Genomic DNA, 13554 nt, shown 5'->3' on the forward strand with positions numbered 1-13554 from the left:
TTCAACAACCATTCAGCCTACAATTGCACAATTTAGTCACTGTAAACAGATCAAATATATTTCAAACATGTTTCAATATCACTGCAGCTGATGTCTGGCGAGTAAAACCAACTAAATGTTATTCCTCAAAGAACTGAGAGAAGTATTGGTAATGCACCTTGAACATTATGGACCGGTTTCCAAGACATGTACAGTTCACCACATGGCCAAAAGTATGTGGACACCTGCTCATCAAACATCTCATTCCAAAATCATGGGCATTAAAATGGTGTTTTGCTGCTATAATAGCCTCCACTCTTCTGGGAAGGCTTTCCACTAGATGTTGGAACATTGCTGTGGGCATCGGTTCCATTCAGCCACAAGAGCATTAGTGAGGTTGAGCACAGATTTTGGGCGATTAGGCCTGGCTCGCAGTCAGCATTCCAATTCATCCCAAAGGTGTTTGATGGGGTTGAGGTCAGGGCTCTGTGTAGGCCAGTAAAGTTATTCCACACCGATCGACTAAACATTTCTGTATGTACCTTACTTGTACACAGGGGCATTATCATTCTGAAACTTCCCAAAATGTTGCCACAAAGTTGGAAGCACAGAATTATCTAGAATGTCATTGTATGCTGTAGCGTAAAGATTTCCCTTCACTGGAACTAAGGGGACTAGCCCAAACCATGAATAACAGTCCCAGAATATTATTTATCCTCCACCAAACTTTACAGTTGTCACTATGCATTCGGGCAGGTAGCGGTCTCTTTGCATCCACCAAACCTAGATTCGTCCGTCGGACTGGCAGATGGTGAAGCGTGATTCATCACTCCAGAGAACGTGTTTCCACTGCTCCAGAGTCCAATGGCGGGGAGCTTTACACCACTCCAGCTGACGCTTGGCATTGCGCGCGGCTGCTCGGCCATGGAAACCCATTTCATGAAGTTCCCGAAAAACAGTTATTGTGCTGACATTGCTTCCAGAGGCAGCTTGGAACTTGGTAGGGAATGTTGCAATCCGAGGACAGGTGATTTTTAGGCGATGTGTCCTTCAGCACTCGACAGTCCTTCTGTGAACTTGTGTTGCCTACCACTTCGCAGCTGAGCCGTTGTTGAGCTTAGATTTTTCCACTTCACAATGACAACAACACTTACAGTTGACCAAGGCAGCTCTAGCAGAGCAGAAATATGATGAACTAACTTGTGGAAAGGTGGCATCCTATGACGATACCACGATGAAATTCAAATAGCGCAAAGAGCTCTTCAAATACGGGAAATTCTATTGCCAATGTTTGTCTATGGAGATTGCATGACTACGCGCTCTATTTTATACACCTGTCAGCAACGGGTGTGGCCGAAATAGCTGACTCCACTCATTTGAAAGGGTGTCCACATACTTTTGGTCATTTTGGTATTTTAGTCCCGGACTAGATTTAATCTGAAACCACCCCTGACACCTGGCAACTAAGCCCCAAAAGTACATGTTGCGGCACATTTCGGTCAGATATCCGTTTCATGATGCACAGATAACACAGGTAAGTTAATGTGAACGGAGGCCGTTGTTTTAAGTGACTGTACCTGCAATAGCTTCTGCACACAAAGCGACTGGCCGTTTCTGGAAGCTAGATGAAGGGCGTTTTTACCTGCAAGAAAACAACTCAAGAGATCAGCAATACACAAAATCAATATCTTCCATAATCTACACTGAACAAAAATATAAACGCAACATGTCATGTGTTGGTCCCATGTTTCATGAGCTGAAATAAAACATCCCAGAAATGTTCCATACGCACAAAAATCTTATTTCTCTCAAATGATTTGCACAAATTTGGTTATATCCCTCTTAGTGAGCATTTCTCCATTGCCAAGATAATCTATCCACCTGACAGATGTGGTATATCAAGAAGTCAATTAAACAGCATTATCATTACACAGGTGTACCTTGTGCTGGGGACAATAAAGGGCCACTAACATGTGCAGTTTTGTCACACAATGCCACAGGTGTCTCATGTTTTGAGGGAGTGTACAATTAGCATGCTGACTGCAGGAATGTCCACCAGAACGGTTGCCAGATAATTGAAATCGTTTTAGATAATTATGCAGTACGTCCAACCGGCCTCACAACCGCAGACCACGTGTATGGCCAGTGATTTGCTGATATCAACATTGTGAACAGAGTGCCCCATGGTGGCAGTGGGGTTATGGTATGGACAGGCATTAAACTACAGACAACGAACACAAGTGCATTTTATCAATGGCAATTTGAACGGACAAAAATACCATGATGAGATCCTGAGGCCCATTCTATTGTCAGATATCTGTCACTAACAAATGCATATCTGTATTCCCAGTCAAGTGAAATCCAGAGATTAGGGCCTCATTTATTTATTTCAATTGACTGATTTCCTCATATGAACTGTAACTCAGTAAAATCACTGAAATTGTTGCATGTTGCCTTCATATTTGTGTTCTGGAAGAGGCTGCCTTAAATTGACATCCGCGTCCCTTAGAAAGATTTCACCAAAGATGGGCTTGGTGGAAATGCTCTCCTATGGACTGTTCTGTAGCGCACCATGCATAGGTGCTTACAATGCCAGAGTTATGGGGGACCAGTACAAAAATGTATTCACTCACTACTGTAAGTCTCTCTGGATAAGAGTGTCTGCTAAATGACTAACATGTAAGTCTCTCTGGATAAGAGTGTCTGCTAAATGACTAACATGTAAGTCTCTCTGGATAAGAGTGTCTGCTAAATGACTAACATGTAAGTCTCTCTGGATAAGAGTGTCTGCTAAATGACTAACATGTAAGTCTCTCTGGATAAGAGTGTCTGCTAAATGACTAACATGTAAGTCTCTCTGGATAAGAGCATCTGCTAAATGACTAACATGTAAATGTATAACCATGAACTTCATCTGTCATTCTCTCACCGGTGGCATCGGTGGCTGTGAGGTCAACGCTGTGGCCCAGGATGAGATTGAGACAGTCCAGGTGGCCCCTGGTTGCAGAGAGGTGGAACCTGCGTTGAGAGATGGAGAGAGCGTGTGAAGGGAGGGAAAGCGCAGTAGGTCGGAGTACGAGCAGGTTTGGAGAGGCTTGGAGAAGGGTGAAGTGAAAGAGTGTATTATGGAGCCAGAGAAAAGAACTCTGTAAATTGATGCTGGCTAACCCTATCGGCTAGATCAGCATTCTGGGTGCAGAAACCTTAGACCCGTAAAAACTATGAGGCAGCAGGACGAAGTTCTTGAAGAGCATTTTCACATTATGGGATCCAACAACCCATAAGGGATTGTTAAGGCAGCGAAGCTATCAAATACCCGTCATGATCATCATCGTGAAAAGGACAATATCTACACTATTGCAAACATGACTAACACTGTTTACCACCTGACCCGCTTTCTCCCGTTTACCCCCTGAACCGCTTTCTCCCGTTTACTCCCTGACCCGCTTTCTCCCGTTTACTCCCTGACCCCCTTTCTCCCGTTTACCCCCTGACCCGCTTTCTCCCGTTTACCCCCTGACCCGCTTTCTCCCGTTTACCCCCTGACCCGCTTTCTCCCGTTTACCCCCTGACCCGCTTTCTCCCGTTTACCCCCTGACCCGCTTTCTCCCGTTTACCCCCTGACCCGCTTTCTCCCGTCTACCCCCTGGCCCGCTTTCTCCCGTCTACCCCCTGGCCCTCTATTCTCCCGTTTACCCCCTGGCCCTCTATTCTCCCATTTACTCCCTGGCCCTCTATTCTCCCATTTACTCCCTGGCCCTCTATTCTCCCGTTTACTCCCTGGCCCTCTATTCTCCCGTTTACTCCCTGGCCCTCTATTCTCCCGTTTACTCCCTGGCCCTCTATTCTCCCGTTTACTCCCTGGCCCTCTATTCTCCCGTTTACTCCCTGGCCCTCTATTCTCCCGTTTACTCCCTGGCCCTCTATTCTCCCGTTTACTCCCTGGCCCTCTATTCTCCCGTTTACTCCCTGGCCCTCTATTCTCCCGTTTACTCCCTGGCCCTCTATTCTCCCGTTTACTCCCCGGCCCTCTATTCTCCCGTTTACTCCCTGGCCCTCTATTCTCCCGTTTACTCCCTGGCCCTCTATTCTCCCGTTTACTCCCTGGCCCTCTATTCTCCCGTTTACTCCCTGGCCCTCTATTCTCCCGTTTAATCCCTGGCCCTCTATTCTCCCGTTTACCCCCTGACCTTCTTTTCCTCCCGTTTACCCCCTGATCTTCTTTTCCTCCCGTTTAATCCCTGGCCCTCTATTCTCCCGTTTACTCCCCGGCCCTCTATTCTCCCGTTTAATCCCCGGCCCTCTATTCTCCCGTTTACTCCCTGGCCCTCTATTCTCCCGTTTACTCCCTGGCCCTCTATTCTCCCGTTTACTCCCTGGCCCTCTATTCTCCCGTTTAATCCCTGGCCCTCTATTCTCCCGTTTACCCCCTGACCTTCTTTTCCTCCCGTTTACCCCCTGATCTTCTTTTCCTCCCGTTTAATCCCTGGCCCTCTATTCTCCCGTTTACTCCCCGGCCCTCTATTCTCCCGTTTAATCCCCGGCCCTCTATTCTCCCGTTTACTCCCCGGCCCTCTATTCTCCCCGGCCCTCTATTCTCCCCGGCCCTCTATTCTCCCGTTTAATCCCCGGCCCTCTATTCTCCCGTTTACTCCCCGGCCCTCTATTCTCCCGTTTACTCCCCGGCCCTCTATTCTCCCGTTTACTCCCCGGCCCTCTATTCTCCCGTTTACTCCCCGGCCCTCTATTCTCCCGTTTACTCCCCGGCCCTCTATTCTCCCGTTTACTCCCCGGCCCTCTATTCTCCCGTTTACTCCCCGGCCCTCTATTCTCCCGTTTAATCCCCGGCCCTCTATTCTCCCGTTTAATCCCCGGCCCTCTATTCTCCCGTTTAATCCCCGGCCCTCTATTCTCCCGTTTAATCCCCGGCCCTCTATTCTCCCGTTTACTCCCCGGCCCTCTATTCTCCCGTTTACTCCCCGGCCCTCTATTCTCCCGTTTACTCCCCGGCCCTCTATTCTCCCGTTTACTCCCCGGCCCTCTATTCTCCCGTTTACTCCCCGGCCCTCTATTCTCCCGTTTAATCCCCGGCCCTCTATTCTCCCGTTTAATCCCTGGCCCTCTATTCTCCCGTTTAATCCCTGGCCCTCTATTCTCCCGTTTAATCCCTGGCCCTCTATTCTCCCGTTTAATCCCTGGCCCTCTATTCTCCCGTTTCCCATCCCCTTTCTTTTACGGTCCTCCATCTTTGTCACTTAAATCTTCAACAAATATGCCCCTTAACATCCCTGGGTTTGTTTGAACAACCTAAACCCTGGATTAGTTGGTCCCTTGTTAGCCACTCTTAACACATCGACCGTGTCCCTCTTCCTGACCCACATCCGTCAGTTTCCCCAGCCATGCCCCGGCCCCACACATACGGGAAAAACATCTGTTTGTAAACCAATACGCCTCACAGCCCGCAACTTGTTTATGCATTAACCTTGATAGATCCTCCAAGGAGACAGGCGTCCTGACACCTCGTCTCAGGCGCCGGTATTAAAAGCTGTGTTGATGGCGCTTGAGAAACTCAGTCTGCAGCCGGAGACCTTGACCCTGGGGCCTGTAAGCCATATATATATGCCTGCAGCGCTGTGGATAACCGGTGACACGCCAACTAAGCACAACATTAGTCTTGTTGGACAAATGGATTCAGGAATCTGTTTGAATAACTAAACTGTTGCCATGTCACAACAATGCTATTGGGATCTAGAAGTGATGCTTTGGGAGGGCGGTGTTTTGTTCTTTGAGAATCAGAAGCTTCAGTATGTACTGCTTGGCAAGAAGAGGTTTCAGTATGTACTGCATGGAGAGAAGAGGTTTCAGTATGTACTGTATGGCGAGAAGAGGTTTCAGTATGTACTGCATGGAGAGAAGAGGTTTCAGTATGTACTGCATGGCGAGAAGAGGTTTCAGTATGTACTGCATGGCGAGAAGAGGTTTCAGTATGTACTGCATGGCGAGAAGAGGTTTCAGTATGTACTGCATGGAGAGAAGAGGTTTCAGTATGTACTGCATGGCGAGAAGAGGTTTCAGTATGTACTGCATGGCGAGAAGAGGTTTCAGTATGTACTGCATGGCGAGAAGAGGTTTCAGTATGTACTGCATGGCGAGAAGAGGTTTCAGTATGTACTGCATGGCGAGAAGAGGTTTCAGTATGTACTGCATGACGAGAAGAGGTTTCAGTATGTACTGCATGGCGAGAAGAGGTTTCAGTATGTACTGTATGGCGAGAAGAGGTTTCAGTATGTACTGTATGGTGAGAAGAGGTTTCAGTATGTACACTATGGTGAGAAGAGGTTTCAGTCTGTACTGCATGGCGAGAAGAGGTTTCAGTATGTACACTATGGTGAGAAGAGGTTTCAGTATGTACTGTATGGTGGTTTTGCATTAGGTGGATGTGTGAGATGTGATAAATGCCAAAAAATAACCTTGTAAAACGTTATACTCGTTTGAATTGGCAAAAGTAGATGATAGAATGGCTGTAACAGTTCCACATGGTCATGGCCTCTATTGCCTACTGTATACACCGACTTGCACTTTGACTTGCAGGACCACTGCTTGTGTAACTGGCCTTCTAGAACTCTCCTCTGAGTGCTGCTCAAGTAAAACAGGGCTTCAATTGTATCAATCCTCCTCACATTAAGCAGTGAGTATAATGACCTATTCAAACCCATCTGGGATCCTGGGATTGTTCAAAGTATAACTGACAGGCTGACATTTTCTGTATGTGGACTGGAGGAGGAGGGTGAAGGGGGTCAAGACGAAGATAACTGCAGACTTAAACATAATGACATGAAAGGTGCCAAGTGCCAAACCAGTCTGACGGGAGAAATGGCACAGGAAATCAAATAATAGAAACTCACAAAAGCACAGAAGAAGAAGATGTCGTTTTAATGGAGGCTCTGAGCTTTAATTTGACCTGCGGTGGAAACGTGACATCACAAGGTGCGGATAGCTTTTTGTTTGGATTGATAGAATGACAGGTCTCGCTCTCTTTCTACCGCTCCTTTAAGCTGTCCCTCTCTCGCTCTTTCACTTTCCCTTTGTCCAGAGTAATTACGCGGATTTAGATTTGATCTGAGAGAAAACGGCCCGTCTCTGTGTGTGTGTATGTGTGGGGGGGGTAAGACATTAACTCCATGTGAGACACCAGACACTGGGTCATTAACGAGAGCACAGACATGTCATTTCATCTTGGCACCAGATGGCTCCTTAAGTGTCTTTCAGCTCCGTCTGTCCAGTCTACACAGGATATGGAGGCTGTGTTTATCCCGAGACGGACAGAGTAGAGAGGATCATGTGGGCTGGTATAGGACCTGTTTCTATATCCATTCCTGCACATTTTAGTTTTAGCCCAGCTGATTTAATGAGGCCTAATCAAGGTGTAGGTGATTAGGTGACTAGTTGAAACCAGTTGTGTTAGCGCTGGACTAGAACAAACGCACACACCATGAGACCGTTCAGGAATGGATTGAGAAACACTGCCCAATGGTATATAAAACTACGGAAATCAATATCCCCAGCTCCATACAATCAAGGAACCACCGCTCACTGAACTCCAGCTGGAGCTGAGGCCCTTCCCTCTGCGCTAACACTTAATCAGCTATCACAAGTGCAAATGACTGGGAGCAGTAGTTAACTCTAGGCTAGCCTACTTCATCAGGGGCAGTAGTTAAGGCTAGGCTAGCCCACTTCATCAGGGGCAGTAGTTAAGGCTAGGCTAGCCCACTTCATCAGGGGCAGTAGTTAAGGCTAGGCTAGCCCACTTCATCAGGGGCAGTAGTTAAGGCTAGGCTAGCCCGCCTCATCAGGGGCAGTAGTTATGGCTAGGCTAGCCCACTTCATCAGGGGCAGGTGATAATGCTAGGCTAGCCCGCTTCATCAGGGGCAGTAGTTAACTCTAGACTAGCCCACTTCATCAGGGGCAGTAGTTAAGGCTAGGCTAGCCCGCCTCATCAGGGGCAGTAGTTAAGGCTAGGCTAGCCCGCCTCATCAGGGGCAGTAGTTATGGCTAGGCTAGCCCACTTCATCAGGGGCAGTAGTTATGGCTAGGCTAGCCCGCCTCATCAGGGGCAGTAGTTAAGGCTAGGCTAGCCCGCCTCATCAGGGGCAGTAGTTATGGCTAGGCTAGCCCACCTCATCAGGGGCAGTAGTTAAGGCTAGGCTAGCCCGCCTCATCAGGGGCAGTAGTTAATGCTAGGCTAGCCCGCCTCATCAGGGGCAGTAGTTAAGACTTGCCTAGCCCGCCTCATCAGGGGCAGTAGTTATGGCTAGGCTAGCCCACTTCATCAGGGGCAGTAGTTAAGGCTAGGCTAACCTACATCATGAGCGTGTGCAATGTGGAGATACAGCCACACTATTTGTTCAGCTGTGGATCTCTGCACTCGTTAGAGGTGATATCATTAGATCAACACTGGGGAGCCTAATCCAGGAAACTAAATTACACATCAGGGATTATAAAAACACACTAAATTAAAGATGAGGGATTATACCCAGTAATTAAACCTCCCCATAGGGCAGAACAGGCAGACCATGATTACTGTCCATCATCGTCCTCCAGTGGCTTTAAGGTCTGTCTGGAGACAGAAGTGACCACACACGAGGATGGTATGCTGTGTGGCCCAGGTCATATATTATGACGTTATTAGGGTTAAGAGTGTTGGGCCAGTAACCGAAAGGTTTCTGGTTCGAACCCCCGAGCTGACTAGGTGGGGGAAAAAAACTGCCAATATGCCCTTGAGCAAGGCACTTAACCCTCTGGATAAAAGCGTCTGTTAAATGACTAAAATGTAAATGTTATGTATGGGCCAGGTTATACATTAGGATGTTATGTATGGGCCAGGTTATATATTAGGATGCTATGTATGGCCCAGGTTATACATTAGGATGTTATGTATGGCCCAGGTTATACATTAGGATGCTATGTATGGGCCAGGTTATACATTAGGATGCTATGTATGGGCCAGGTTATACATTAGGATGCTATGTATGGCCCAGGTTATACATTAGGATGCTATGTATGGGCCAGGTTATACATTAGGATGCTATGTATGGGCCAGGTTATACATTAGGATGCTATGTATGGCCCAGGTGATACATTAGGATGCTATGTATGGGCCAGGTTATATATTAGGATGTTATGTATGGGCCAGGTTATACATTAGGATGTTATGTATGGGCCAGGTTATATAGTAGGATGCTATGTATGGGCCAGGTTATATATTAGGATGCTATGTATGGGCCAGGTTATACATTAGGATGCTATGTATGGCCCAGGTGATACATTAGGATGCTATGTATGGCCCAGGTGATACATTAGGATGCTATGTATGGGCCAGGTGATACATTAGGATGCTATGTATGGGCCAGGTTATATATTATGATGCTATGCATGGGCCAGGTTATACATTAGGATGCTATGTATGGCCCAGGTGATACATTAGGATGCTATGTATGGGCCAGGTTATACATTAGGATGCTATGTATAGCCCAGGTTATACATTAGGATGCTATGTATGGGCCAGGTTATACATTAGGATGCTATGTATGGGCCAGGTTATACATTAGGATGCTATGTATGGCCCAGGTGATACATTAGGATGCTATGTATGGGCCAGGTTATACATTAGGATGCTATGTATGGGCCAGGTTATACATTAGGATGTTATGTATGGGCCAGGTTATACATTAGGATGCTATGTATGGGCCAGGTTATATATTAGGATGCTATGTATGGGCCAGGTTATACATTAGGATGCTATGTATAGCCCAGGTTATACATTAGGATGCTATGTATGGGCCAGGTTATACATTAGGATGCTATGTATGGCCCAGGTGATACATTAGGATGCTATGTATGGGCCAGGTTATATATTAGGATGTTATGTTGTCTGTCAGAGCAGCTCCCAGATTACTGCACCTGTACATAGCCCACCTATAATTTAGCCCAAACAACTACCTCTTTCCCTACTGTATTTATTTGATTTTATTTATTTACTTTGCTCCTTTCGACCCCATTATTTTTATTTCTACTTTGCACATTCTTCCACTGCAAATCTACCATTCCAGTGTTTTACTTGCTATATTGTATTTACTTTTTGTCTTTACCTCCCTTATCTCACCTCATTTGCTCACATCATATATAGACTTGTTTCTACTGTATTATTGACTGTATGTTTGTTTTACTCCATGTGTAACTCTGTGTCGTTGTATGTGTCAAACTGCTTTGCTTCATCTTGGCCAGGTCGCAATTGTAAATGAGAACTTGTTCTCAACTAACCTACCTGGTTAAATAAAGGTTAAATAAAAATACATGTATGGGCCAGGTTATATATTAGGATGTTATGTATGGCCCAGGTGATACATTAGGATGCTATGTATGGGCCAGGTTATACATTAGGATGTTATGCATGGCCCAGGTGATACATTAGGATGCTATGTATGGGCCAGGTTATATATTAGGATGTTATGCATGGCCCAGGTGATACATTAGGATGCTATGTATGGGCCAGGTTATATATTAGGATGCTATGTATGGGCCAGGTTATAGATTAGGATGCTATGTATGGGCCAGGTTATATATTAGGATGCTATGTATGGGCCAGGTTATATATTAGGATGTTATGCATGGCCCAGGTTATATATTAGGATGCTATGTATGGGCCAGGTTATATATTAGGATGCTATGTATGGGCCAGGTTATATATTAGGATGTTATGTATGGCCCAGGTGATACATTAGGATGCTATGTATGGCCCAGGTGATACATTAGGATGCTATGTATGGGCCAGGTGATACATTAGGATGCTATGTATGGGCCAGGTTATAGATTAGGATGCTATGTATGGGCCAGGTTATATATTAGGATGCTATGTATGGGCCAGGTTATATATTAGGATGTTATGCATGGCCCAGGTTATATATTAGGATGTTATGCATGGCCCAGGTTATATATTAGGATGCTATGTATGGGCCAGGTTATATATTAGGATGTTATGTATGGCCCAGGTGATACATTAGGATGCTATGTATGGGCCAGGTTATATATTAGGATGTTATGCATGGCTCAGGTTATATATTAGGATGCTATGTATGGGCCAGGTTATATATTAGGATGTTATGCATGGCCCAGGTTATATATTAGGATGCTATGTATGGCTCAGGTTATATATTAGGATGCTATGTATGGGCCAGGTTATATATTATGATGTTATGTGTGGCCCAGGTTATAGATTAGGATGCTATGTATGGGCCAGGTTATATATTAGGATGCTATGTATGGGCCAGGTTATATATTAGGATGCTATGTATGGGCCAGGTTATATATTAGGATGCTATGCATGGCTCAGGTTATATATTAGGATGTTATGCATGGCCCAGGTTATATATTATGATGTTATGTTTGGCCCAGGTTATATATTAGGATGCTATGTATGGCTCAGGTTATATATTAGGATGTTATGCATGGCCCAGGTTATATATTATGATGTTATGTGTGGCCCAGGTTATAGATTAGGATGTTATGCATGGCCCAGGTTATAGATTAGGATGCTATGTATGGGCCAGGTTATATATTAGGATGTTATGCATGGCCCAGGTTATATATTAGGATGTTATGCATGGCCCAGGTTATATATTATGATGTTATGTGTGGCCCAGGTTATAGATTAGGATGTTATGCATGGCCCAGGTTATAGATTAGGATGCTATGTATGGGCCAGGTTATATATTAGGATGTTATGCGTGGCCCAGGTTATATATTAGGATGCTATGTATGGCCCAGGTTATATATTAGGATGCTATGTATGGCCCAGGTTATACATTAGGATGCTATGTATGGCTCAGGTTATATATTAGGATGCTATGTATGGCCCAGGTTATACATTAGGATGTTATGCGTGGCCCAGGTTATATATTAGGATGTTATATATGGCCCAGGTTATATAATTTAGGATGTTATATATGGCCCAGGTTATATATTAGGATGTTATATATGGCCCAGGTTATACATTAGAACTAAGGGTAAGCTGAATCAACAGATGGTTGTGACCAGTGAGCTGGGGTTTCCTTATTCTCCAGTTTATGTGATGGACGCAGTTTGACACAGAACTGGTTCTGTTCTCGCCACGGTTGTCTTTAAACCAACAACATTGAAGGTGACCAGTGAGCATCGTGTGTCAGGACAGTGCTTAGTACAACAAGCTCCAGTTCCTCGCTGTAATGCAGGGTGGCGTCTTCCACGCCAGCCAGACGCACTTGATTTAGCCCGGAGAAATTCCAGCACCTTATTATGAGACAAGCCCTTCTCTCCTTGGTGTGCGTGCATGCGCAAGTGAATGTGTGTACGTGTGCACGAGTGTGTACGTGTGCACGAGTGTGTACGTGTGCACGAGTGTGACACAGACACTGGTGTGGGAGAATTTCATACACTACTGAAAATACTCAGCACCCACAGCATCTGGAATGTCCAGTTCTCTCCATGGAGGTCGCAACAAAGCCGGGGCTGAAAACGAACCTGAAGCATGGATCAGAGACAGGCGACTACTTCACATGGCTGGAATTAAGCCGAGGGGGACCAGCTACCTAAAACACCAGCGTTGGAATCTGGTTACATTTATGTCAGGCAGGAAAACAAGTCTGACTTAACAGCTTTTATATAGACCTTCCAGTGGTGGATGGGTGACATTCTTAGAGGACACATAACCGAGCCAATATTGCCGGTGGTGAGCCATCCAAAAAGAACTATTCTAAAAAAGGTCCCGGCGTTTTAAATCCTAAACTACTGGCCATCCCGAGTTCATCCACCCGCCATTCTAGATAAAATACTAGTTTACTCTCGACAACCTGACCCTTGAATTACAGCATGTTCCCCAACTGTCATTGTGTATCAAAAACATCAACTGTGGCTCAAATCTATTTGCTCTGAGCCACTTCCTGGCCAGAGTGACAGCCGCTCCAGGCCAGTAAGATCAAGCAGTGTGTGACATACAGTTTACCACAGAGTTCTCTGAACTCTCTACTGGCACAGTTGACTGGATGTGTGTGTGTATCTAGCTATACAGAGGGGAGACTTGGTGTTTGAATGTGGCTTCACAAGCCTCCCCAACATGGGGACTGGCATGGATGGAGGACAACTGATATCTATGATCTCAGAACAGGGTGGGAGAGGGGTGAGAAGGGAGACGTGAGAGAGGAGTGCGGGGAGAGGGGAGCGGTGAGAGAGGAGTGCGGGGAGAGGCGAGAGAAGAGAGGAGAGCGGCCAGCATCTGACCATATGCTGTATAACATTATCTAGTACTACAACAGTTCTCAGCTCTGTTTTCAACTGTTAGAAGTTAATAATTGAATCAGACAAGTATGTTGGCATTCCTAGCAGTTTGAAGGAGACTAGTGCTTTTTACTATGCTTGGAATGAGAGACAGTTTGCATTGCCAGACATTTCACGCTATTGGTTGAGACAACTTATTGTGTGGGATAGTGTAGTGCTTTACTGGTCCATATGTTCCTGTGGGACTGTGTGTGTCTGTAGACTTC

At 45.8% G+C, this 13554-nt stretch overlaps 1 protein-coding gene across 2 annotated transcripts in view; it reads right to left on the reverse strand.

Annotated features, from left to right (window-relative positions):
• Positions 1-13554, reverse strand: part of uacab (uveal autoantigen with coiled-coil domains and ankyrin repeats b) — a 92630-nt gene that overhangs the window by 38575 nt on the left and 40501 nt on the right. For both annotated transcript variants that reach the window (XM_036981419.2, XM_090223071.1), the window contains exons 3-4: positions 2909-2997; positions 1557-1621 (exon numbers count right to left, since the gene is read on the reverse strand). In XM_036981419.2, coding sequence (XP_036837314.2) covers positions 1557-1621; positions 2909-2997 — 154 coding nt within the window. The remainder of the gene's footprint in view (positions 1-1556; positions 1622-2908; positions 2998-13554) is intronic.

This window comes from Oncorhynchus mykiss, chromosome 26, assembly GCF_057628025.1.
Source record: "Oncorhynchus mykiss isolate SJ-2025 chromosome 26, ASM5762802v1, whole genome shotgun sequence".
Taxonomy (NCBI): Eukaryota; Metazoa; Chordata; class Actinopteri; order Salmoniformes; family Salmonidae; genus Oncorhynchus; species Oncorhynchus mykiss.